This window comes from Tauraco erythrolophus, chromosome 17 (genome assembly GCF_009769465.1).
Source record: "Tauraco erythrolophus isolate bTauEry1 chromosome 17, bTauEry1.pri, whole genome shotgun sequence".
Lineage (NCBI taxonomy): Eukaryota > Metazoa > Chordata > Aves > Musophagiformes > Musophagidae > Tauraco > Tauraco erythrolophus.
The window spans coordinates 8,866,314-8,891,816 of NC_141481.1; the positions used below are offsets into that span (position 1 = coordinate 8,866,314).

At 48.1% G+C, this 25,503-nt stretch overlaps 2 protein-coding genes across 3 annotated transcripts in view; one reads left to right on the top strand and one right to left on the bottom strand.

Moving 5' to 3' along the window:
* Positions 1–434: 434 nt before the first annotated feature.
* On the top strand, positions 435–12,437 carry GET4 (guided entry of tail-anchored proteins factor 4). Of its 2 annotated transcripts, none has more exons than XM_086622231.1 (9): positions 435–589; positions 4,595–4,673; positions 5,064–5,145; positions 5,820–5,969; positions 7,626–7,764; positions 9,645–9,785; positions 9,869–9,944; positions 10,133–10,205; positions 11,073–12,437. In XM_086622231.1, exons 1-9 carry the CDS (start codon positions 435–437, stop codon positions 11,159–11,161), a joined length of 984 nt encoding a protein of 327 aa, XP_086478357.1. In that variant the 3' UTR covers positions 11,162–12,437. The 2 variants fall into 2 exon arrangements, with proteins under 2 accessions (XP_086478357.1, XP_086478359.1); XM_086622233.1 differs by lacking the exon at positions 435–589 and adding an exon at positions 1,188–1,343.
* Positions 12,438–15,360: 2,923 nt separating this feature from the next.
* ADAP1 (ArfGAP with dual PH domains 1) overlaps positions 15,361–25,503 on the bottom strand; it is a 58,779-nt gene continuing 48,636 nt past the window's right edge. Inside the window, exons 6-11 of the mRNA XM_086622113.1 lie at positions 23,613–23,759; positions 18,453–18,536; positions 16,851–16,913; positions 16,405–16,476; positions 15,763–15,991; positions 15,361–15,389 (exon numbers count right to left, since the gene is read on the bottom strand). Of these exons, the coding sequence (XP_086478239.1) occupies positions 15,361–15,389; positions 15,763–15,991; positions 16,405–16,476; positions 16,851–16,913; positions 18,453–18,536; positions 23,613–23,759 (624 nt within the window). The remainder of the gene's footprint in view (positions 15,390–15,762; positions 15,992–16,404; positions 16,477–16,850; positions 16,914–18,452; positions 18,537–23,612; positions 23,760–25,503) is intronic.

Below are 25,503 nucleotides of genomic sequence, written 5' to 3' on the forward strand. Positions count from 1 at the left end.
TCCATCGACCCTTCCCGGCTTTGTCACATTCCGCTTTTCCCGGGGGTTGCCGGCCGGTGCTGTGACGCAGGCACCGATGCCGGTCTTAGCCGGTTGGCAGCCCCGGCACCTCCCGTTCGGCGGAGCCTGTTCACAAACGCGAGCCGTCGTTCTCCCCTTGCCCGCGCCGCCCTCCCGCCTGCGCTGCGCGGCGCCGGGCCCAGGCAGCCCCGCGGGCCCCACCGGTACCGGTGCCGGTACCGCCCGGCCTCTCCGCTCGCGGCTCCGGGCCCGCCCCCGCGGCACCACGTGACGCAGCCGCGCCTCCTGGGCCTCGCAGGCCACCGTCGCAGTGGGCGGAAGCCGGGCAGTGAGGCGCGCGCCTGCGACGTCGCTCCGGGGCTGCGTGCGTCTGCGCCCGCCCTCCCCTCCCTCCCTCCCCCTCCTCCGCGTTGATGGCGGCGGCGATTATGGCGGCGGAGCAGGAAGCCGCGAAAGGCGGCGGCAGGAACCGCGGCGGCGTGCAGCGCGTGGAGGGCAAGCTGCGCGCCAGCGTCGAGAAGGGCGACTACTACGAGGCGCACCAGATGTACCGGACGCTCTTCTTCAGGTAGGGCCCGGCGCGGCCCGCCGCCCTGCCCCTCCCCCGCCCGGCCTTCCAGAGCCTTCCCACGCACTCCGGCTGCCGCCGCCCGCCGCGCCCACGCCCGCTCGCTATTGGCCGCCGCCTGTGCCCGTCTCCATCTCCCGCTCTCTCATTGGGCCGCCGGGGGGCGGGGTGGGGCGGGCACGCGCCGCGGAGGGTAGGGCGAGCGGCGCCGGGTGAGCCGGGGCCCGGGCCCGGGCCCGGCCTGAGGGTAGCGGGAGGCCCGCGGGTCGCCGCGGCTCGGCCCGGCCCGGCCGCCTGCGCGCTCCCCCAGGCCGGGCCGCCGCTAGAGGGGCGCGGCGGCTGTGTAAGGGAGCTCGGGGGCGGCGCGGGGAGCCGCCGTTTGAAGGCGAACTGTCCCTGACCCGGCCCCGCGGAGCCGCCTGAGGAACGGGGTGCCGGCGGCAGCGGTGGAGCTGGGCACGGCGGGGGCTGCCGCCGCCTCCCGGGAGCGCACCGTCCCGTCCCGTCCCGTCCCCCTGACGTCAGGCGGCTTGTTGCGTCATCCTTCCCGGCGGTCACGGACGGAGCTGCGTTCCGCCTCGTGTCCCGGAACGCCTCTTGTCGATCCCCCCGCTCGCCACAGCGACCCGTGGGATCCGGCGGCTGGGCCCGGTGCTGGTCCCTGGCTCCGGGGCCATCCATGAGCTCCTCAGGCAGATGCCGCCGTGTTGTGAACGCCAGCCTGACGGCAGAGTGGGGTGTGTCGGGGTTCAAGGTTTGGGCTTTGGTTATTGCTCAGCCGAGAAACGGGGCTGCTTTGTTGCGTGGTGGTCACCCTGCGGTACCGCTTCCAGAATGGCGGGAATCGCCTGCGCAGAGGAATAAAATTTTTAGATTTCTTTTTAATGTTATTTTTCATCTCTACCATAACTTGCGGTGGACAACCGTTCTCTCGTCAAAATTTAAAATGTAGACCCCTGTGTTCAGGGGGACAGAATAAGGTGTTTCTTCCAGGGTCTTCCTTGGTTGGTCCCAGCTTTGTTTACTTGCTCTGCTGGGGGAGGACAGGTAGGAAAACTGCCTTTTGAGTCGTGGTAGCTCACTCGTGTGTCACCTGTCCTCACCTAAGTTAGAAAGGGAACAGGCCTGTGGGTATCCACGGAAAAATAGCAGCCAGGTATGTGGGGAAGAGAGTCCTTGGTGCATGGTCCTGCTTCTGCTACCAGTGCACATTAGATAGCCTGCCCTACCCTGTATACCAAGAAACATTAAATTAAAGCAGTTGTGTTTTGCCGCAGCCTTCTGATGGGATCAGCGGGGGCACCGTCTAGGCATTAAGACTTAAATTGTATTTGAGAATAAATTAAATTTAAGACAAAGCATGGCCTATTTTACAGTAAGGATTATGTGATGTGATGTGATGGCTGCAGTGGTGGAAGATGACTTGGCTCAGCAGGTCACTTCTCATCCAGCCTTCTGAATGTATTAACTCACATGCTTTGCTTAAGCCTCCCTGAATTAATTTGGAATCAAAGATCCTGCCTTTCCCATTTCAAATGCAAGTGAAAAGTGCTCTATTAAATGGAAAGGTGACATTTGCATAGCTGGAAAGAGGGTTTCCTTCTAAGCAAAAAGATGTAATGTGATTGTGAAACTTGTTTGGAAAGTCACTGAGGCCAAAAAAGAGTTCTGGATAGCCTTGTCTGCCCCCTGTAAAATGTGTGTTAAACGTCATCAGTTTTCCACAGGCACCTTAACATGGAGTGAGATGATCTCAGCTGCAGAATTGTGATTGGGATAGCCAATTGCTTACTCATTTTAAACCACACGGGCCTGTAAAACATTAGTCTGTTCTGTCATGAGGTTAAACTTGAAATCCTGACTCAGAGTTTCAAAAGTCATAAACTGAGATGTATTTGAGGGCAGAGGAGGAAAGATTACCATAAGCCTGCCTCCTGCAGACTTCTTATCCCTCCCTGTGATCCACGGAGCGAGAGGGAAACTGCTGTTCCCGCCTGGCCCCGAGCAGCAAGTCCTGTGCTCCTTGGAACGGGAGTGCCTGGGCCAGTGTTGCTGGACAGGCTGACTGGGTTGAACTCTGCTCTGTTCATGTTTTGGTGATAGAGTCAAACTTCCAAGTTTAACATCCCTGTTATGTTGATTTCTGTTTTCCTGATGCTTGTACGTACTTTTTCTGGTATGAATAACGCGTTCCAGAATGTCTCTTGTTCTGAATACCATTTAGATCAATGTGATGAATATTTATTTTTATTAAAAAGACATTTTTAATAACAATTCTTTAAAAAAGAAACCACCCAACTCTTCTAAATGTATTTTATATTGTAAAGTTGCTTTCAGCGTCTTTTAGTATCTGCTGTAATAATTCCCAGATTAGGAGCTCCCAAATAGCATTGGGAATCAACTGGAAGTAGAATTTGTGGAAGCGGATCCACGCTGAGATTCAGAGTCAAACCCCTAGAAACAAAGCTGGGTGTGAGGTGAACTGTAACGATGTTGGAGCTCCTGATCTGTTTGGTTAACATGCAGAGCACTTACTATGGTGCCTGTAAATCTGAATTGTTGAGGTTACTTATTCCACAAACACCCACCCACCATCATGTCATCCGTTATTATGGTTGTGCTGACTGTTTGGGATTAAAGACCTTGGGGTTTTTGGAAGACAGCAGGACTGGAGGACTCTCTCCTCCCTTGTTTGTTGTCTGTCCTGGTTTTACTAGTAGGACCTGTCCCTGGGGCTGTCACGTGTGACCGGAATCACGTGCAGCACAAGAGCTTGTGGGGTCCACCATTGCTCATTTCCCTCTGGTTTGTGTGACCCCTCCGTGCCCACACTGTCCGCTTCACTCCCAGAACCACCAGCCCCTCTCTGTTACCCCATCGGGACACTTGGGCAGCGGATCTGCTGTTCTGGGGCAGCGGAGAGGCTGCTCTGACCACTGAGAACAGAGAGGGCTGGAACAAGGGCACAGCATGACCGGGTGTCGTAGAGGACAAAACAAATATTGCAGCTACTAAAGCAGTAAAACGGACATCTTATCTTTCTGCTATAAGCCAATCGGGTGTTGTTATTAACTACTCAGCAAACAGGCTTTTTGGGAAGCAGGTAAGAGAAATGGACATTGGAAACTGTCTGCTGTCACACCTGAACTGCTTTGATAGAAAGTTCTGTGTTTGTAATGTAGGGATGTGACTGTCCGAGACCTTTAGATACCGGTAGGGATGATGTGCAGGAGGCTGCAGTCAGCACCATGGTAAGAGGCTCCTGCTCTTGAGGTAACCGTTGGGAACAAATTCTTTTCTTCTTCATTTCTTGGTTGACTGTGAAGTGAGGAAGGTGGAAGCCGCAGCAGGTGTGTTTTGAAGCATTACATATTAGAGACCAGACTTGTTTTCTTTTATGAATTGATGACTCTGGAAAGTGTTGTATGGTGAATCTTGCTGGCTGTTCTTGTCTTACTGGAGCCCATCAGAGACAAAGCACTTTGGTTCTGCAAAGGACTAGCATGTGGCCGATGTCCCCTGGCAGAGAGTAGTACTGGTCAGAGAGACTTAAACCAGTGGAAGGGAGAGGTTGGTGAGGAGTGGGCTGGAGTCACTTGGGCAGCACTGGGTGTGCAAGCCGTCCGGAGTGTATTCCAATAATTTTCGCTGTGTTGGCTTTGGTTTTGGTGAAGGCTCTAACGTGACAGTCTGAGCGTTATAGTTCAGTGCTTTGGCATCTTTTGCTCAGGTGAACTGCTGGGATAATTTCCTTTTCTTTGCTTCCGCTCAAATCTCAGTTTTCAATTCTTATACTCCTTGCCTGTATTCCATCAGATCTGGAGCAGAAAACAAATCGTAGCTTGTGGTTGAAGTTACATCATTATTGAAACTAACCTGATTTAAAAATAAATCCCTTATTATCTTTATTTTAGATTTTAGTGGTTTTAGTCTTTTAAATGTAAGTAACTTTAAGTGTACACACCTTAGTGGTAATTTTTATCAAGGCTTTGGTACTGTTTTCAGGTATATGTCACAAGGAAAACACGCAGAAGCAAGAGAACTAATGTATTCAGGGGCTTTGCTGTTCTTCAGTCATAACCAGGTAAGTCACTGGTTTGGGGGCGGGTATTATTCCAAGATTTTGAGGGGTGAATGGTGAATTCTCAATGGTAAATGTTTGGGGTCATTGCTTTGTAGTCTTTTGGTTTATCTCTTTGTGGAGCCTTTCTCCACAAACTGGAGAATAAAGCAGAAGTGTTTGTGAGCATCCGAACAAGAATTGTAACCATGTTTGTTTTGCTTTCCTGGAAGATTCTCTTTTGATGCCATCAAATTACTACAATTTTTTTATAAGGGGTGGTTGAGACTTGATACTGTGCCTTAGCTGTGGTTGTTGATAAAAGTATCAAATCTGCATCTGACTAAATTCTGGTTGATGTTTTCTTTTCTTTACTGATACGTTCATCACTACCAGTATCTGTCTGTTTTGTAGCAAAACAGTGCTGCTGATCTGTCCATGCTGGTTTTGGAGTCTTTGGAGAAATCAGATGCAAAAGTAGCAGATGACCTTTTAGGTGAGGTGACCTTTGCGCTCGGTTTGATGATATTTAGATGTGCTTTCACTTCACAGTGACCGTTGTTAACAGTCTTGGAACCTGAAATCGTTTTTGTGAGCTCTCCCACATGGCGTGGGGTTACCTTCATCACAGAAACGGACTGGGGCAAAACTTTATTAGAGAATAATGGATTCCTGGTAACTTTGTGGGCATGCTTAGAACAAACACTGCTGTCTCTTGGTATTGTCCTTTCCTTGATGCAGCTGTAATATATTGTCTGCACAGTCCTTGGTGTCCCCTGGGCTTTGCTGGATGGTGGTTTCCCACCCTAGCAGTGTGGTAGCATGCACATTATGTGTGATTCAGCTGTTGGGAAGGAAATTCTTGTTTGACCATGAGATTTTGATAAGCAGGCAGTTCAGGGAGACCTTGTTAAGAGCTGCCTGGCCAGACTACTGCTGCAGCATGGGCAAACCACTCCTATTAACAACCTATGGATGGAGACAGAAGGGACACAGGGCTGAAACAGAAGTTCAAAATCACTCCTTTATAAGGTGTCTTGTGAGGGCTGTTAAGAGCTTAAAGACACAATAACACTGTAACTTCAATGTCGTATCTTAAAGATGCACTAGAAGCAGCAGGTCATCCTATTTCTGTTAGTGCTAAATATTTGTGAATCTTATTGCTCCTAGAAAACTTGGCTAAATTGTTTAGTTTAATGGATCCAAATTCTCCTGAAAGAGTGGCTTTCGTATCCAGAGCACTAAAATGGTCTAGCGGAGGATCAGGAAAACTTGGGCATCCAAAACTACACCAGTTACTCGCAATTACCCTGTGGAAAGGTAAGAAAAATCCACTGGCTTTTCTGTGTTTCGTTTTGAAAATGTCGAAGGTACGATATTGTAAGAGATCTACTTTGCAGATAATATAAGGAAGCTGAGAGGGAAATGACCGATTGAGTTCTGCTGCTACCTGATTTTTGCAATAACTTCTGCTCAATGACAAAAAAACCCTGGGGCTGCAACTCTGTATCAGTGCAAAACCCAAAACACAGCTGCTGCAAAGCTCTCTGTAGAAGAAAGGTTGACCTTTAGACATTGAGGTGGTTTGATTGAGTCGGGAGGAAAATTGCTGGGGAGCGAAGCTGTTCTATTGTGGTTTTTTTTTAAAAAAAATCCTGGATAAACACGACAAAGATTGAAATACATCACGTAGCATCCAAAACAATATTTGAATATGTAATTAGGTACTTTTTGAGACGTTGATCAGCAGGTTTATTCCAGAATGAATGCTGTTGCCTCTGATTTATTTGGGATTTTATCACTTGTAATGGGATGTAAGCTAAACAAAAAATGCACTAAATAATTATTTTAATTGTGGGTGATAGTTTTTTAACTCTTATGTTCAAAACATACAAAGACAAGTGAGAACAGTTGAATAACAGCCATTTTTTTATGGTTTCTCATGAATTAATAACAATGCAAGGTGATTGTTTGTTTATTTTAAATTTTTCAGTAGCTGCAAAGTGATGTTAGACAATCCTGACCCAATGGTCAACATTCCAGCTCCTTACCTTTCCATGTGCCATATGCAATCTCATAGCTGTTCTTCTGGGACTTATGTTAGCTCGGTGGCTGCTGCCAGCCAGAAAGGGAGGATTTTCCTCAGAGCATTTAAGTTGGAAGCTGAGATGTGATTAGGATAAGAAACGATTGCATTCTGAAAGTGAAAAGCCCCGTTTTGTAGCTGTCTGCTCACTGTTCTTTGGAAGAGCAGAACGCATGCATTTTCTTAGTCTGTAGTTTTTGAGTTTCATCGGAAAAGGCACAGATTTTTAAAGCAAAGCTTTTCACTTCCAAAAATTAGCAGCTTTCTGGTTTTACTTTGTCATCACAGTGATTTTGCATGAGGGTTTGCTTCAAGCCAAGCTCTAACAAATCATTGTGATTTCTTACACCTTTTTTCTGTGTAATTGCTGTTCTATTCAGCATATGGAAGCAATTTTAATTTTGATGACAAGAGTGGGCTAAGCTATAAATAGGAAGTGCCTTCTTTCTGTGCGCTTAGAAAGGAGGACGCTGAAGGTGCTGTTTGGCTTCTTGGTGCACGTGCTCTAATATGGAACTTGATTCCTCTCCTCAGCGCTGACGACAGCACGTAAAGTCTCAGCATGCTGTTGGACAAAATGGTGCGACCACAGCTCAAGCTGTTTGTCCCAGTGGCAGCCATGTTTCGTGGTGGCATTGAATAAACTGCATTTAATAGCAGTTGTTCAGTTGCGTTTAGGACAACATTTTTATTATCTCCCTTTATAAATTGTCTGTAACTTGTAAAGGAAAAAGCCCGCTCTCCTTTTGCTAGTTGTCTTGTTTATATACCACGTGTGCAGCTGCTCTTGTTCTTTTACCAGCTATAGTGTACAAGCCTAACAAATTTGTCTTTGTGTTGAGGTATGATGAACTGATTTCTTAAAAGCCATTTTCTTTTTCCTTTTATAGAGCAAAACTATAGTGAATCTCGGTATCACTTCTTGCACTCCACAGATGGCGAAGGATGTGCAAATATGCTAGTAGAATACTCCTCGTCCAGGGGATATCGCAGTGAGGTGGACATGTTTGTAGCACAGGCAGTTCTACAGTAGGTGTTAAATTTTTTTTTAACTATGTTCCTGAGATGACACTGTGTTTGAGGCCAATCTAATTTAGTCATGATAACTGTAGGTTAACCACGCATCCTTTTCAAAAGAAACTGTGGAACTGGCCAGAGCTTTCAAATCTCACTTTGTGTAGTAACAACAGGAGAAAACCATCTCAAAAGTGGTGTGTTGAATTGGTCAGAGAGAAGAAAAAAAAAACAACAACAAATGTATTGAAGTCAAAACCTGAAGTCATATTAATTGCCTGAAGAATTGATGTAATCTGTTTGACCCTGAAAGCACAATTCTTAGCTTTGTTAACACCACTTCACATCTAGTTAGGGCTTAACCTGATGTTCTTACAAGACTGGACCTAAGCAGGCTCTATATTTACCTTCAGCGCAGTGCTTGCTCTCAGCCTTGCTGCCCTAAGAGACAGTTTGTCTGGGGTCACTCTGGTCTGTGCACAGCAGCGCGGTGGTTCTTGTTTTGACAGAGTTGCTGGTGGCTTTTGTTTACTTCAGGCATTTATTTTGTAGGAGGTGGGAATACAAGCTATTATGTGCCTTTGCAATGCTCATGTACAATTAAGGTTGACAAAGCCAATTTTACTGCATTTAATCAGCTGATGGCTTTCTTCAGTCAGGGAAAGCAGCTCATGGAGGAGTCTGAAGAGGAGGTGGAGACAGGACTGCAGCAGGGAGTCAGGGAGAGAGTAGGTGGTGGGGGAGAGGGAGGAGGTGAGAGCAAGTCTGTCTCTTTTGGCAGCAGTGAGCTGTCATGTCAGATTTGTCCTGCTTTCCATAGCTGGTTGATAGATACTGCAGTGATTTTGAGCAGTACAAACTCCTATATGGAAGTTCAGTATATTCAGGACTCTTAAACAATTTTATGGGGCTTTGTTCTGGGGGGAAAAATTCTGGGGAGAGGTTATGGGTAAGGGATTATTTTTCCAATATTTAAGCAGAAGCACTAGTACATCCTTCACGGGCCTATATCTCAAATACTGTACTAAATCCTCTTACATAGCAGTTTATACTCTAATGAAAATAATTGTAGTTCCTCACTCAGCAGTAAGGGAAAAGAGCCCAATGCCCTTGCACGTTTGAGGGTACAAAATTGGAGGCCATCCTGCAACGAAATGTGAGACAGCTCGTGGCAGCCTTCCCAGTGCTTGCTGACAGCATTTGTCCCAGATAAAGTCTCTCGTTAGGCCTATGGGACTTGCAGAGATTGGCAGTTAAATTAACTGGACCTGAACAAAGATTTGATGCATTTGGGAAATTGATCTGTTAACTGGTGACAAATGGCTTGGGAGCTCAAAGTGTAGCTTTATTATGAGGCTTTCAGACATGTTATTTTGAGGTAGTGCTAATAGAGTGACAGAGTTGTTGGACACTGGCAGATATTTACTGAAAGGAGACGTGTTTGGGAGTGGATGGGGCCAGGAGAGAGGTCTTTGATTAGGTTTTTACCTCAGCGTAGTAAACTCTGGTCCAGTAAACGTAATATCATGTTTAATTTGAATTATGCCAGTCTTTCCACATTTTTATTTAATCGATGCATTCTTTAAGTAACTGTCCTGTATACGATCCGCTGAGATATTGGTTAAACTAATTCTATTTATATTTAATGTCAGTTCTCCCTCCCAGCCCACTTATTCCACAGTGTATTCTAGTAGTGATTTTCCTTTTACTTGGTTGATAGCTAGAGATGTGCATCTCTACCAGTTAGTTTTTGCCATCAGTTTAATCCCGAGATGGCTTCTATGCGCAAATGAAGTAGAGATTGTTGAGCATTTGGCCTCCCTTTTTCTTTCTGCGTGTAAAACTATTTCTCTGCCTTTTATTTTTAACTTTTCCTGTTCTGTTTTCTTTCACAGATTTCTCTGCTTAAAAAATAAGACCAGTGCATCAGTTGTTTTTACAACATACACACAGAAACATCCTTCAATAGAAAAGGGCCCGCCCTTTGTTCAACCACTGCTAAACTTCATCTGGTTTCTGTTGTTGGCCGTTGATGGGTACAGTCTGATTTTTCTCATGTTGTTCTTGGTTTCCTTTTCAGTTGTTACTGAGATTACATTTTTGGTTGTTTCCTTTCTAGAGGAAAACTAACAGTATTTACAGTATTGTGTGAACAGTATCAGCCTTCACTGAAAAGAGATCCCATGTATAATGAGGTGAGTTAACTCGTAGCTGTAAACAGGATTTAACCTACAGGATCAGCTAAATAATAGCCGGTTGTCTCCTGGTTTGTGACTGGTAGATCGGAGTCGGTGATCTAGCTTGTGTGGTGTGACTGCTGCCCGTAGTATTTCCACCTGTAAACGAAGCAGCTGACGTTGTGCTTCATCTTGTGTCGTTTCAGTACCTAGATAGAATAGGACAGCTTTTCTTTGGTGTTCCGCCCAAGCAGTCATCGTCCTACGGAGGATTACTAGGTAAGGTTTGTGCTGACGGTTGTTTATAGATACCATTGAGAGAGAGAGACCCAGACTGTCCCCAGCAAACGTTTCTGTTTAAAGTAAGCATGGCATTACATAGTACAGAATACCTATTTGCCAGGTCAGGTGTCAGTCGCCCTGGCCATGCTCCCCCCAGGTTCTTGGACGTCTGGGTCATAAGCAAAAAGAAGCTGCAAAGTCCTTAATCAGGATGGATGCCTGTATACCACAACTGGCTACAAACTAAACCAAAGTGTCTTATCAATCAGCTTTGTTCTCAGGAATCCTGTGCTGCAGCTCTTACTTTAAAAATGCAGCTTTTCTGAACAGAAAACTGATTCTATGATTCCATCCCAGTGAAACCAGGACAGCATCGTAGATCTCATATGTAAATAACAGCTTTTCAGCAATTCAGTCATCATTAAATTGAATAAAACAGGGAGAATGCATAAATGCCTTTCAGTCTCAAACGAATTCCTTATAGCATGATGCAGACCACTGCTGCTTTTTGAGAGTTTCACTGCTGGACATGCGTCTTTCCTCATTTGGTGGTTGGTTTTTTTTTCCCCTCTTATGGTGCAACTAATAGTACATAAGTATGTGACTTTGGTGGTTTTTTCCAGCGTACTCTTAGAGAAGCAACAGTATCAAAATACAGCTTCCCAAATCAATAAATTCTTAATGGAAACCAGTGTGGGAATACTAATGTCCTGCTGAGACTCTTTTACTTAAAAAAAAGAAATTAAAAAATTTTTTTTTTCATTATTAAATTCTGCACCCTAGCAGGATGGTAGGAGAATTGTTAAAGTTTTTGAGATGAGAAGGTAAAACTAGCAATTTTGACTGTCCTGTATTTTATTCTAGGAAATCTTTTAAACAGTCTGATGGGAACTGGAGAAGATGACGACACAGAAGATGGTCAGGAAGATAGCAGTCCTATCGAGCTCGACTGAATGTTATTGTCATTGGGTGCCGTGTAAATCTGATGATTCGATGACTCCAAAGACAGTTTTGGAATTTGAATCCTGCAGTTGTTTCGTGGCGCCTAAAAGGGCTCCTCTGGTCTTTTAGAAATGGTTGCTGAAATGTTTATAATGTTTGGTCTATATTATTTATGTAAAAAAAAAAAAGAAAGAAACCAACAAAAAGTAGCCAAACGAACCAATCGGAGCAATTGTTAGCAGGTTTCCGATGCAGCGGCTGGTGACTGATTAAAATAGAGTCTTCTATGGTTTCTGATGCAGTATTCCCTTTTGCACAGTAATTCAATAAAGCATAAATATGGGTCTCGTACTTCACAGCCTACCCAGGGCCATCTCTGGTAACGAGAAAGCCTCCTTGACCTCTGCCACCTCCAAGGAAGATCTGCAAAGGCAGGGTGATCAATTGAGTAATGTTTTTGCGAGGCTGGTGCCAAAAGTACTGCGAGACGAGCCAAGCAGCATACTTTGAGGTGCACATCCAAGAGACGTTGATGCCGAGAACCTGCTTCCACTGCCGTGAGTAACGTGCGCGCCGTTCGTACCGCCTGTCTGGCTCTGGCCGAGCCCGCCCCTGTGTTTAGCCGGTACTTCCTGAAAAGCACAAGATTGAGTTGCTCTTGAGTAAAAAGCCAATCAGTGGGACACAGGTAATTGGCTTCCATGTGGGTCTCTCTTGCCTAGGTGTAAAAATTTGGCATCTAAAATACCTCCTCTGGCTCGTGGCTCTGCTCCTTTGGAACAGATTCTTTTTCAGTGTAAGTTCACAACCATGCGTGAAGGCGACGGCGCTACAGTGAATGAAATGATCTGCTGTGAGCGACGTGTGTGTTTGAGCTGCAGCTGTGTGCAAAGAAAAGGGATACTGCAGAACTCTTGGTTCTTTATGATATATTTATTTTTCTTGGGTGATTGATTCATTTAACACTTTCTTTGGGAAAAAAAAAAAAAAGAATAAATCATTAAGTAATGGAGTAACTTCAACCCCAGTGGTAGGCATAGCCATTCTACATCTTCCTCCTCTTGGATGCAGCACAGCGGATGTCGGTGGTACAATGAGCAGATGAAATGGTGGGGAAACGCTTTATTTTTTCACGATGAAAATAAAAAGGCTTAGATTAATAAACAGCAATCATGCATGGGGGAGGGAGGGATTAATACAAATTTATTGACTGTATGAAAAAGACGAGACATTGAAAAGAAGACTTTGTGTTATTTGTGAAGTCTCAAATAAACACTTTATACCAGGGCGTGCGATACTGCTGCTTTCTAAGAGTTTTACCAGCAGAGCTGTTACTTCCCTTGCTGTTTTTTTTCCCCCTCCGTGTTTGACCATGAGTCACCCCGAGCCCGGTGCTGCAGCTTTATCCCTGTGCAGTAAAGGCAGAGTTTTAGTCAGGTGTTGCAGTGTCTGGATTGCTTGGATTTGCAGCAAATACAGGGAAGAACCCCCTGCCCGGGACGATGCTGTAGACGTTTATAAATGATGTGAGATGCCGGCAGCAGGTAAGAGCCACGGCATTGCGTTCCCTTTGGCCTGTGCCTATCTCAGGGTAGCTTAAGGTGGCCGTAGGTGTCCGGGAGCAATGGCCCTTCCCGTGTCCTGCGAATACGGCTCGGAAGGGAGTTGGAGCCTTCACCTCGCCTCTGCTGTGGCCTTCAGCAGCCCCGGCTTTGGCCCGAACCCCCAGCCCTGGGGGTGGGCAGCCCGGGCTCCTGCTGCTGGTGGTGGGGCACAGGCTGAGCCTGCAGCATTTCCCAGGGGCAGCTGTGCCCCTGCCGCGGGCGGAGTGTGTAACTCACCCAACAATTACAGCGGGATTTACAGCATATGTGTGTGTGCACAGAATACATGTTAAAATGTACACACACACATATGCATGTGTATATATACACACACATAAACAGCCTTTTGTGTATATAATAAATAATTGGCATATGATGTATAATATTAACTATATTATTGTTAATTACACACACACACTCTTCATAGCTAGCTCTAACCACAAACAACTAGCTCAGCCTGTTCTCTCCGTGCTTCTGACAACGCCTGGGTTTTTAAGTGTGAGTGACAGTGTGTATAAAATACTTTATTATTATACTTTAATATAAATTAAATGTCTACCTAAAGTTAGGCATATACATATGCATGTGGATATAGGTATGTTTATACGCAATATTTTCTCTTAAATTTATAATATATTTATAAATTATATACTTTATACCTATACAAAAAGCATGCACGTGTATATAATATACAATTACTTTATAAATTTGCAATTCTAAAAACATCTATATATATATATATAGGTGTGTATATGAAATAATACATTTAGCTTACATATTTCTAAATTAAATGGATATGTCTAATGATGGCCACATACAAACATGCCTGTGTTCATATGAACTCTGGCTCATATACACACAGAAGAGTGTGTTATATATTATGCTGCAGCAACTGTGCAGTTTATAGTTGTGTCTGTGAATATTCAACCACTTTAATAGAATTTATTTCTCTATTCCCAAGAAATCTTTTGTGTATATGTGTGTGCATACACAAATATGAGTATTATATATAAAATATATACAATATACACTATATAATACACACACATACACCCAAATACATATAATACATAGTGTGCTATATACATAAATGCATGTGTGGTTTTCATGCAGTATATTTACCTGATATACACATGTAAGTGTGGGCAGCTGCTTCCCCCACCCCGCACTGAGCAGCCCCAGGGTGGGGGCAGATGGTTTCGTGGGTGTCCCACCCCCACCACCCCCTACCCCCACCTCCATGGTGTCATTTATTGCATTTTTAACCTTCCCCCCCGGCCCAGCACCACACAGCCACAGCTCCAACATCATCTTTTATTGGTTCAAATGACATTTAGTACCACAGTTGTCTTACCAGTGACAGAACGAATGCATACAGCCGATGAGATGCTCTCATTTACACACACCAACGTAAGAAATGCGTCGGACGGGTCAGTGTCTGGGGCTGGTACGTCAGCGGAGGCCGGAAATTCCATTTTTTTGAATAAAAAATCCAGCACGTGATGTGCAGGTCCAAGCCCACCTGCCCTGACTGCAGGAATTACAGTGCTCAACACAGCGCTGAAACGTCACTTCAAGCAGCTTTTTTTTTTTTTTTTTTTTTTCAGGGAAAAAGGAAAAATCAACCAAAAAAAAATAATTAAGGGAACTATGGATGGGAGGAGAAAAAAAAAAGTGCAACCACCAGTCTGGAGAAGCAACGTGCTGTTGGTCGGAGGGACGTGCCTGCCGGATTGGGGCTGGGAGAGGCTTCGATGGTGCCTGTCAGCAAAACTGCACCTAAAGCTCAAACTTCCCCCCCCCAACACGGGGCTCCTGGAATGGGGTGACCCCCCCAAACCATGAAACAGGAACCTGGAGAGCACGTGAGCAGCGATGGGGTCACAGGCCCTGACCCCAAAAGCTTTGCTCCCCTGGCAGTGCCTGGTGGCTCGGTAGCCCCGGGCACCTCCCTCTGCACCCCTCATTAAGCAGATAACGAGCCTGACCATGCCCGTTCCCCCATTTCTAAATCCCATTTGACCCTGGCCTGGGTACAGCATCACCGCCGCTCCCTGCGTGAGGGCATTTCCTTATCATTTACCCTGATGCCATCGGGAGGCTCAGCCGTTTGGCACAGCACCGTTGCGGGTATTTCCAGGTTGATCCTTCACATCCCAGGAGGACGCCACTGCTCAGGGACATGCAGCTCCCCAGCCCTGGAAAAGGGCTGGCAGAGAGCCAGGGCCATGGGGACACTCAGCTCCAGCCCCCAGTGACCAGCTCATCCCCCCCGAGACGTACCACCAAAAGTCTTCGCCGCCCCGCCGAATCCAGGTGGGACACCTCTTTCAGTGGGTGATGGGAGCACAGGCCCACCCGTCCCAGCAGTGCATCCCACGGAGCAGTCACAGAGCCAAATTCTGGGTTGGCTCAGCATCTTCTCCGACGTTTCGCTGCCACCCGTCTTGGTTTCTGACACGATCAAGTGAATGATGAGGGGAAAGGGAAGAAGTAGTAGTATTATTACTGTTATTATTATTCTTCATTATTTTTAACATTTCAAATAAAACCACGTTGTGTTGTAAACAGAAGCTCACTCCTCAGGTGTGCCCAGCCAGTCCCAGCTAAGGTTTATGTTTGAAATGGGCTTCCACTGAAAGCAAAAAACACAGAAAAATCAAGTTAAAGGCAGGACAAGCACTGGCAGGTGGTGACAGCCCCAGGCAAGCCCACCCTGCGGATGGTCCTTGTCTCACCGATGCTCCTTAGCTCCAACTATCCTTACAACTTGGTGACCGATCATCCTTATAGCAGCATGGACATCGTGCCAGAGGTGATGAAGAGGGAGGGATACCATCCTCCTCCTCCTCCTAGCATGAGCCCCTCTCTGCTTGGACAGCCTTTGCACCTTCTCCAGGCAGGGAAAGGCTGCCCTACTCCCACCACAACCCCGATCCCCCTCCATCCATCCCGTCCTCTAACCCACGGGAAATAAAGGGGCCGAGGCTGATCTCCAGCAAACACACCTGCGTATTCCTGAGGCAGCATTGGCCGGCTTATAACTTTCTGAAAAGTCGTAATCCACTCCAGTTGGTCGTCCTCTGTCTCACAGGCGAAGAGGAATTTCCGATCTGGGGTGACAATGGTTATCCCGTGCTGCCAGTGGTTTCCCTGCGTGGACGGCGGGAGTCCTTCCAGGACCTTGTAGCTGTTTTCCTTGCTCCCAATAAAAACTTCCCCTCTAGCAAAGGCATCCTAGGAGAGAGCGGGGTGGTCAGGCAGCCGCGATGGTGAAGGGTAGCCAGGACGCGGCTCACCCCACACCAGCCAGAAGCCCCATCAGCAAAGTGCAGCAGCCGAACACCGACAGCACCAGCCACCCCATGCAAACCCGCTCCAGCTCCTCCCAGGGGCACCCATGATACAAGACCAACACCAGGGATCCAAAATTCACAGAGTTTCCAAAGCATTTTAGGTGAATATCTGTGCATGGGGCTACTGCACGCTGAGCACCAGGCAGATCCACTCAGCAGTGATGGCTCAGTGCCCTCTTGGCTCTCCCACTAGCCAGAGCATCACTGCAGATTATTACTACTATTATTATCATTATTAATAATATTATTATTGCAGATAATTCCCAACAGACAGCCCAGGCACCTTCATCTTACCAGGGGATCTTTGAAATACATGAGCCGTCGGTCATCCATGGTGAACCATCGCTTCTTGAATCCCTCTGTTTGCTGAAGAATCACAAAATGCCAGATTACACACCAAAGCAGTGCGGCTCCTCGCGTACCAGCCATGACCCAGGAGGATCAGGGCACTCAAAGGAGCCCGATGGGGACAGGCAGCTTCTGGGCCACCACAAACTGGCACAGCAGGGTCCAGGCAGGCCACAGCAGGAACGGGCAGTGAGAGGGGAGATGGGGTGGTTGGTGTGTGAAGTGGTTCTGGATTTTTTAACATTTGGGAGGGAAAATGTATTAACACAATCACAGTGTAAAGGCTTTGCCTCTCTGGCAAGGGTGGGTCTGTCCCACCAGCAGACCCTTCTGGGCCTCGTACAGAGCAAGACTCACATTTAGAGGGATCGCAGAAACATTTTTTGTCCTACCTTTGGCCCCGTTTTCTCCATGTACCCTTCCTTCAGGTAGTTTCTAGAAAGCTTTGGCACCAGCTGGAGCAACCAAAGGAGAGAGAAAAGAGAGCAGCGTCAGCTGGAGGGGGCTGGGGCACCACGGGGCGCGCAGGGCAGGGCTGGGGGTCGCTGGAAGGAAAGCTCCTGCCCAGCTCATCCTCGGCCCTGACCCCAGCCGACGGCTCTGGCCGAACGCTTTGGTCTCACTTCTCCAGAGTTGGGTGCAGAAGCATAAAGCGTCTTTGAGCACTTCACCAGCAAAGCCAACAGCCTCCAGAAGAAGCCCTCAGGCCAAATCCCACCTCACCAGTCCACTCTGGCGACACTTCTCCTCCACCAGCCGCAGCAGGAGCTCCCAGTGTAAGCCCTAACGAACAGTTTCCCTGTAAAACCCCCTTAGCACACCCTGCCTGTGCACTCCCCCTCCTGCAGATACCGCTGACAACAGCCACCAGCGCCGGGGGGATTGTTAATGCTGCATGACGAAGACAAGGCAGTAGCTGTGTCCTGGTTTAAGCCGGGACAGAGTTAGTTTTCTTTTTAGCAGCTAAAATAGTGCCTTTTTGGATTTAGTCCGGGATTTGACATGAGAAGAACGTTGACAGCGTACTGATGTTTATAGTTGGTGCAGAGACATCAAGGATTTTTCGGCCTCCCATGCTTTGCCAGTGTGCAGGAGCACAACAGGCTGGGGGGAGCGTGGCTGGAGCAATGGACCTGCAACTCCTAGCTTGTGATTTGAGTTCAGGTTTAGGATTGAGGCCCAAATTGGCCAACAGAATATTCTGTACCATGCAACATCATGTCCAGCATATAGATGAGGGTTGGCCGGGAAGTATTTTTCTCTCTCTCTCCTCCTTCAGATCTCTCTTCAGGGCTCTCGCTCTTCCAGGATTGTGGTTTCGGGACTTCTCTGTTTTGGGATCACTAGCTGGGCTGGGTGACGTGACACCACCACCAGTGGTGACCACCAGTGGTGACACCACCACCAGTGGTGACAGTGGTGACGTGAAACCACCAACCAGTGACGTGACACACCAACTGCAACAAGACACTCACAGTCCGCTTGCGCTAACGCTGCCTCCAGGATTATATTAGCCAAAGATAACACAATTAGCAGTTCCAGCTCCCGGAAAACACAAGACAGAGATTCATAAGACGGGCTGCATTGACCTGCACACAAAAACTCATCCCAGGGGCTTAGTAGAGCACTGACGCCTTCGCCTTCATCTTTTCTACCTTCCAGCCTTTGTTTCAGCTTTTAACGTTGCAGCAACAATCTTTGAGAAAGACGCTTATGGCTTCTGTACGCGTGACAGCGCTGGACCTACTCGTACACACGACTCCCATTTTGAGTGTGAACACGTGTGCACGCACACAAACACGGTTTCCAAGGCTGGATGTTGGTGACAGGTGCTGCACGTGGGCTCTACAGCCCACCAAAATCATTTCAGCTCAGTAATCATAAAACACTCTGAAGGATGGAGCACTCTCCAAGCCTCCCAGCTTCTTAACAAGATGCTAAAAATGAGCAAGAGGAGGGGGGAGGAAAAAAAAAATAACTGCAGGAAAACTCACATCAACATCGCTGGCTCCAGGGAATGCCACTTGTAGGTAATGAAACCGGGCTGCCCGGATGGCGTTGAACCAATCCACTATTTCCTAACAAGGAGAAAGAAAAGCTCAGTGAGTTGTGTAGTCTGCACACAAAATAACGTGATCCTGCTGCCTTTCATCTCTCCCATCACCTTGTCCCAAGTGACAGAACACAGTTTAGCAGCAGTCTTAAAAAAAAATTATAAAATACAGACGTAAAAGAGAGCAGCAAATGGGTGAAGGATGGAGAACATCCAGCTGCTGTCCCAGGCTCCAAGACACGCACGGAGCTCTGCAGACCCCAGTGAGCACCAAGAGGTTTTCTGCAGAGGGAAGGATTTAAGCACGTCTCTGAACTGGCAAAACCAGCATCAAATCAGCATTTGAGATATCAAGCCCAGGGTTGAGTCTGACTCTATAAACACTGCTTGGCTCATGCCCGCTGGGTACAGTGGCCAAATATCTCTTCATATTGGTACTCCAGTCTATCAGTCCTATCTGCAAGTCCTCGAGGGACAAAGACAGTGATACCGAAGTCCCAGCTCAATTCCCAGATGCTCTGGCACTTCTACCTTTCCCTGGGAGAAATCTCTCTCTATTCTTCTGACTGGGATTTTTTCTCTCTGAAATAGCTGTTTTAGAACTTTTTTTGGTTTTAACCTCATCTATTCGTTTGTCTCTGGTGAGATCCGCAGAGCCGGTGCTGCACTGGATGCCTTTTTGAAGGTTTCACTGAGAAACACCACATTAATTTTAAGTGATCCGCACAGGGAGCTCTCAAATACTGCCTTGTGGTACAAAGGCACAGGCAAAGGAAAGGCATTTTGGAAAGGAGATGTAACAGCCACCCGCACCGGGATGCTGAACCATCGGCTGTCATCAACACGCGTGAAGATTCACACATCAGGGATGGGTTCGATGAGCCAGACTTGATCCTAAAATAACCGCTGTCAGCCCTTTCAGGTGAGGTTGCTGTAGCGTAGGAAAGACCATATCTAAGTAAAAATGGGCCTTATGTAAGATTTAAACTTTTATATGCTTAAAAATGATTGGGGAAAAGAAAAGGCTCTTCCGTGTAACTTTGGAGATCTGAGATTAAGGCGTTGAATTGGAGGCATCCCAAAAACAGCCTAACACGGCGAACAGCCACCCTCTAAAAGTTCAAACGCTTTGCTTTGGCTTCTTCATCTACTCCAAGTGTAGGGAAAAACTCTCCCACATAACAGGCCATATACAAACAACGTTTTGGAAAACTCTGACCTACTTGACTGAGGTTTTACTTACTTACCACTCGCTTTCCTACGCTAAGCAGCTAAGCAGACCTCAGATAGCAGCACAAAGAGGATCAGCAAGAGGAATGGGCTCCTGAAGTTAATGGTGACCAAACCAGGCTGGAGGTAATGAAAAATCAGCTGTACTGTTAAAATGTTGATATTTCATACAGTCACCAACCAGAGGGCTGTATAAATATGCGGGTCTCCTCCTTGATCGTGATGCGAGATGGGGTTTCACCCTGCAGAGAAGCAGAGGCTGAAACCCTCATTGACTTCCACCAGTCGATTCCTTCATAGAGTATTGATTGCCCATCGCTGGAGGAAGGGGCACCACCACCTTTATACAAACCTGTACCTGTGTAGGCAACGCCAGAAGGCTCAGTTGCTAAAAATTTTCTGCATGTATAATTATGGATAATGCTGCAGATAGAGTGAGTAGAATATATCTGATCTATTCAACCAACTTCGAACCGCTCAGTTTTTTGACAGGAAGGTGTCATCTCATTAGCTCATTAGCAGAGATTCCTTTCACTGATTTCTGCCTGGGAGCAAGCAGAGAAAATGAACTACTGCCTGTACCTTTGCAGGTGGCTTTTCCAGGCTCTCAACTCCCTCCTGGTCTGCATGCAGTGCCACCACAGCGTCCCTCTCTGCATGCCCACCTTCATGTCTCTCCAGTCTCCATCCTGCACCAGAGCCACCCACATTGTCATGGCAACCTCAGACAGACAACCTCAGCTAAAAATGCAACTTCTTCTCACTATACCTCCTGCCCTTGAGTCCCTGGGGCTCAAGGAACAAGCCCCTCAGCTACAACTTCTCCTGCTGATGATCGATGCCCTCTTTCCATCCTGAAAGCTTCTGGCACGGCTGAGGAAAGGGGGAACACTGAGGGAAGAGCATTTGGCTAATTTGTCCAGACAAGATCCAAAGATCTTGGTTTGCACCCTGAAGGACGGCCTTTCCTGGAGACTCAGCCCACCTCTGAGCATCCTAAGGGCGATAGTAACAGCAGGGATGGTAGCAGCACACCGCAGCTTTGCAGGAGAAGTCCTGCAGAGGGAGCTTCAGCCCCGGACAGGAGCTCAGAGCGGTGGGAAATCCGCTTCTGCAGCTTTCCTACCTCCCACGCCCAGATGGAGACGTGGGGGAAGGCGAAGGCTGGCTCCAGCCTTGTGCCCACAGGAAGGACAGCCCCGGCAAAAAGGACCAGCTTCAGGTGTCTCCAGGACACAGGGCACTCTGCACAGAGGAGTTACCCCTGGCAGAGGATCAGTCTGCAGCTCCAATGGGTGCCTCAGCTTCACCCCAGCTGGCTCCGTACACCTGGCGGTGGGTAAGAGCTAACAAGGGACTGCAAGAACATCCTTTAAAATGGTCACAGCCCAACACATGTCTTGCCCTGCCCCTCCAGGTGCCTGTTATTGTTAGACACCTGCATCACCAAAGCACCCAGATACACTCGTTTTGAGCGGGGTGCTGGGGCTGGTTTCAGTCTCTCATTTGCCATCAGGACACACCGAGGAGCCAACGAAGTGACCCGGCTGAGGTCACGCAGGAGCTACATCTCCAGCCAAGTCCCATGATGCTGCCCCATCCCACGATGCTCTGTCCTCATCCCCAGCTCTGGAGCGGCATCACGGCGACCTGCTTCGTCCGTTCGTCTTTCATCCCTTTGGGTGCCTTGCCAGGGCAGCAGGGCTCTCCCACCTGTTTTAGGGGTTGAATAAGCACACGTGGGATTATCCCACCCAAGAGATGAGCCCGCTTTTTGGGGGGGATATTGCAGCAGAAGAGCCGAGTGGAGAAGAGCACGCGATGCCCTGGATTACTGCCGAGCTCCTCAATGGGAAAAAAACACCCAAATCCTGTGCTGGTGGGAGGCCAGACAGATCAGTGCCACGATCAGGCGGGGAGGGATCCAACCCCAGAAATATGAGACAGGAGCCTAAATCAGGCTCAAGGGCTTCAGACCAGGGAGAGGCAGCACCTCTGGGGTACAAGGGGACACCCTGGGGCTGCTGGGGGAGCACAGGAGGGAGCGATGGGCAGCAGGGGATCGCAGGCGAGTCCCAGGGCTGCCTCCAGTCCCAAAGGGTGGGAGCTTACTGCGGGGGGCGGATCTTCTTGCAGCCCTCGCTCAGCCCAAGGGGCAGAGCGATTTCAGGAAAGTCGAAAAGAAATTCGACCTGGGTGTCATCAGATGGCATCAGAGCGCGTCCTGCCAAGCCACCAACATGAAGGCAGGAACAACCATGAGACCTCTGAGACTGCTCCTTCCACGAGCCCCCAGCAGAAAGCCCAGCATTTTAAACCCAAAAACCAAGTAACAGTAAACCCCTGACTCTGTTCCTTGCAGCTGGGCACAACCAAAGCCCAGCAAACCACCAACACGGGCACGACGGAGGGACGTGGCTTTCATAGGAAAGAGCTTCTTCCTCTTATTTGGTTTAAATTGTGGCCAGGGGGGTACCTGAGAGCACTCGGTGACAAGCGGTGCCCGCTCCGTGCCGTGGAACTTGCATATCCCACCGGGCAGAGTGGACGAAGGAGAGGGTAAAGGGGCAGCTCCCTGGGACCCACGAACGCACAGAGCGAGACCCCCCGGTGCTGCTGGGTGTGGGAGGCTGGGCAGGCTGAACTGGAGCACAGGGCTGGAGAGCCGCAGCCCGGCAAATAAATCACGGTGTGAGCAGCAAGTAGAAGGCACAACCACGCTGTGCCGCTTCCCACCGAGCAGCAAGACCTGCCTAGATTTAGGTGGTCACCATTGCTTTCTGTTTACAGACAAACATATACATGGGGGGTGGGGGGAGAGAGAGAGTTCCTTTATATACCTATATACAGCAGTACAGACACAGGCACTTATTCATCTATTACATGCCTATATGTGTGTGCATGCATATTACATAGAATCATAGACTGGTTTGGGTTGGAAGGGACCTTAAAGATCATCTTGTTCCAACCCCCCCGCCATGGGCAGGGACACCTTCCCCTGGATCAGGTTGCTCAAAGCCTCATCCATTCTGGCCTTGAACACTTCCAGGGATGGGGCATCCACAACTTCTCTGGGCAACCTGTGCCAGTGTTTTACCACCCTCATTGTAAAAAATTTCTTCCTTATATCTAATCTAAATCTCCCCTCTTTCAGTTTAAAGCTGTTTCTTGTCCTAACACTACACGCCCTTGGCAAAAGATCCACGGGGCAGTGTGGTGACTGTTGCTGTTCCTCATAGCAGCCCCCCAGGCTGGGACCCCTCTGACAGCTTCCCTAGGGGCTGGGACCCCCTCACTGTCCTGGCCCCCATGTCCCACTGTCTTCATTGTGCCAACAACTGTCTCAGACCCATGAACCCTCTTCTTCACACCTCCCTTCAGAGGCACGAGGGCATCGCAGCAAAGGGATTTATGTCAACACGAACATGCAGATTTGCAGTTTATGACGTACCAGAAAGTCAGAGAAACAACCAGTTCCTCCATTCTCCTACAATCTAGATCACTGCCCTTTTGCGAGTCCTTAGATGGAGTCTCCTCACCTTTCGTGGCTCCATTCACCCCGTCTCCTTCTGTGGGCACTGAGGAGCCTGCCTTAAAACATGTCCCTGCCCCTACATCTAGTGCAAGCAAAGGAGCTGCAATTCCTTCCATTTGCAACTCATTATTTAGAAGACACAGTATGCAGCCTTCATGCTTGGAAGGACATGGCAAACACGCTCAAAGCTGGTTCTGCATCTTGTACCCCCATCCCTTCCACACCCCCTCAACACTTCCCAGCTCGGTTAGAGCCTGGTGTGCCACAGGCTGGCTCTGAGCACCATCCACCCCAAGGACCACAACCCAACCCTTCTTGTTACCTCCATGCTCTCACCTTGCCATCTTCGTGATAGACAAAGATGTTCCTTGTGCTATTGTCCTTCAAGTAAGTGATCTGCAGTCCGTGGGGGTTCCCAATTTTTGCAGGTTGGAAAGTCGCATTTAGATGTTCGATCTTCATAATTGCTTTAGGTTCTTTTGCCTGGAAAACACAGCTGAGTGAGCAAACACCTGACAATTGGCTTTCAAACCAGAAAGCAGTTCACTTGGTCAGAAAAAACATCCTGATTGAGGCCATTAGCTAAAAAAACTGACTCCCAGCCCTCAAAACTGCCTGGCGATGAGATATCAGAGACTTTGCTTGGGTATCAATGAGTGCTTTCCACCTGCCTGGAAAAATGCTTTGTTCTTCTGCAAAATTCAGCAGAGTTCAAGGGGAGAAAGGTTTCAGCCCAGAAGCAAGATGGACAGGCCAAGTCTCATGATAGGATCTTGTACTATAAAGACAAGCACCTTCACCATGCCTCCTGTCTCAGCCTCTGTTCAACCCTCTCCTGACCCCTAGATCTCCTCCAGCCTCTTTACCTAATGATAAGTGACCAGCACTTACACTGGGATGAGCACTACTGAAGAAAAAAGAAAATCATTCAGCCACAACAGAAAAAAAAACCTTGCAGACTGCTAACTAATGCACAGGATGCTTTCTGCATCTCAAGCACTCACAGCCAGTTCATCCTTGCCCAAGAAGATGGAGGATTATCCCCCTTGCCAAATTCAGACCTGGGTGCTAGGCTGGCAGGTGGCACCATGCTCATGTCCCCACCAGTCCCACCCTCTCACATAAGCCATTGGTTTCTGACTCTGCTCCTCCCCTTGCCCTCCAAACCGGGAACTTTCTTTTCATAGGGACAAACCTATATCTTACAGCCCACCTCTTGGGTGGGTTGGCCCATTGGTGAGCCGGGATCAGGACCTCTCAGGCATCAATCCCACCTACACCCTCTGTGGCAGGTCACTTGAACTTCATAGCGCAGTTCGTCTTCCTACAAACATCTCTAGAAGTTTCCCACACTTTCAGGGCTGTACTGAGAAGTGAACTAGCAAGAGTGAATAAAATATTCCCCCCAAAAAAAGATTAGGCTCTCAGTAACACCAGTTTGAAGGCACAGCCAGGGGCCAGCAGAAGGTTGTGTGCTGGTGCCGTGGTCCCCAGCACCACGCGGAAGTCCCTGAGCTGGCGGAGGTGTTAGCACCGCTTTGGGAACTTGGGGACTTGCCATGGACACACAGAGCCATCGCGGGTAACCACGGTGGGGAAATTCCAGCCAAGAGGACATGTCTAGACAGCGCCGTTCCCACCACAGCTACGGTCAACAACGAAACAAAGCATTTAACCTACTGGAGCAGTCAATGGCCACTGAATGGGGGCTGCTGGGACTTTCACTTCTCCCTCGGTAGTGACTGGTTCTCTCCTGTCCACGTGGTGCAATTGCACCATACCACGTGACGCTGAAGGAGAGGATGGTGCTATTGAAGTTGTCCGCTGGTTGTGGAGAAGTGTGAATGGATGTTCCCCTCCTCTGCATGACGAGGCTCATCATGACACCACGATTGCATCAACTACTTGAGAAAACTGGCTGGTGGCTCAGTCTGGGCTGCTCTCAGCTGTAATGTTCAGGGGAGACTCAGAGGAAACACCTTGGCTTCCTCCATCACGTGGTGCAGAATAGTAGAGCATCTATCCATTCATCACAAATGCAATTTTCATGGTAATAGCTTCATTTCTCACTTACAATAAATGAAATGTGCTCTGGGGAAAGAGACAAATGCTTCCACACTTCTTGACGCTGGAACAGAAAACCAAGGAGCTTTTCCTCTGGATTGCTTGCCATGGCATGCAAAGGAGGTTTCATACCCCCGTGACCACTGTAAGGTAGCGATACCTT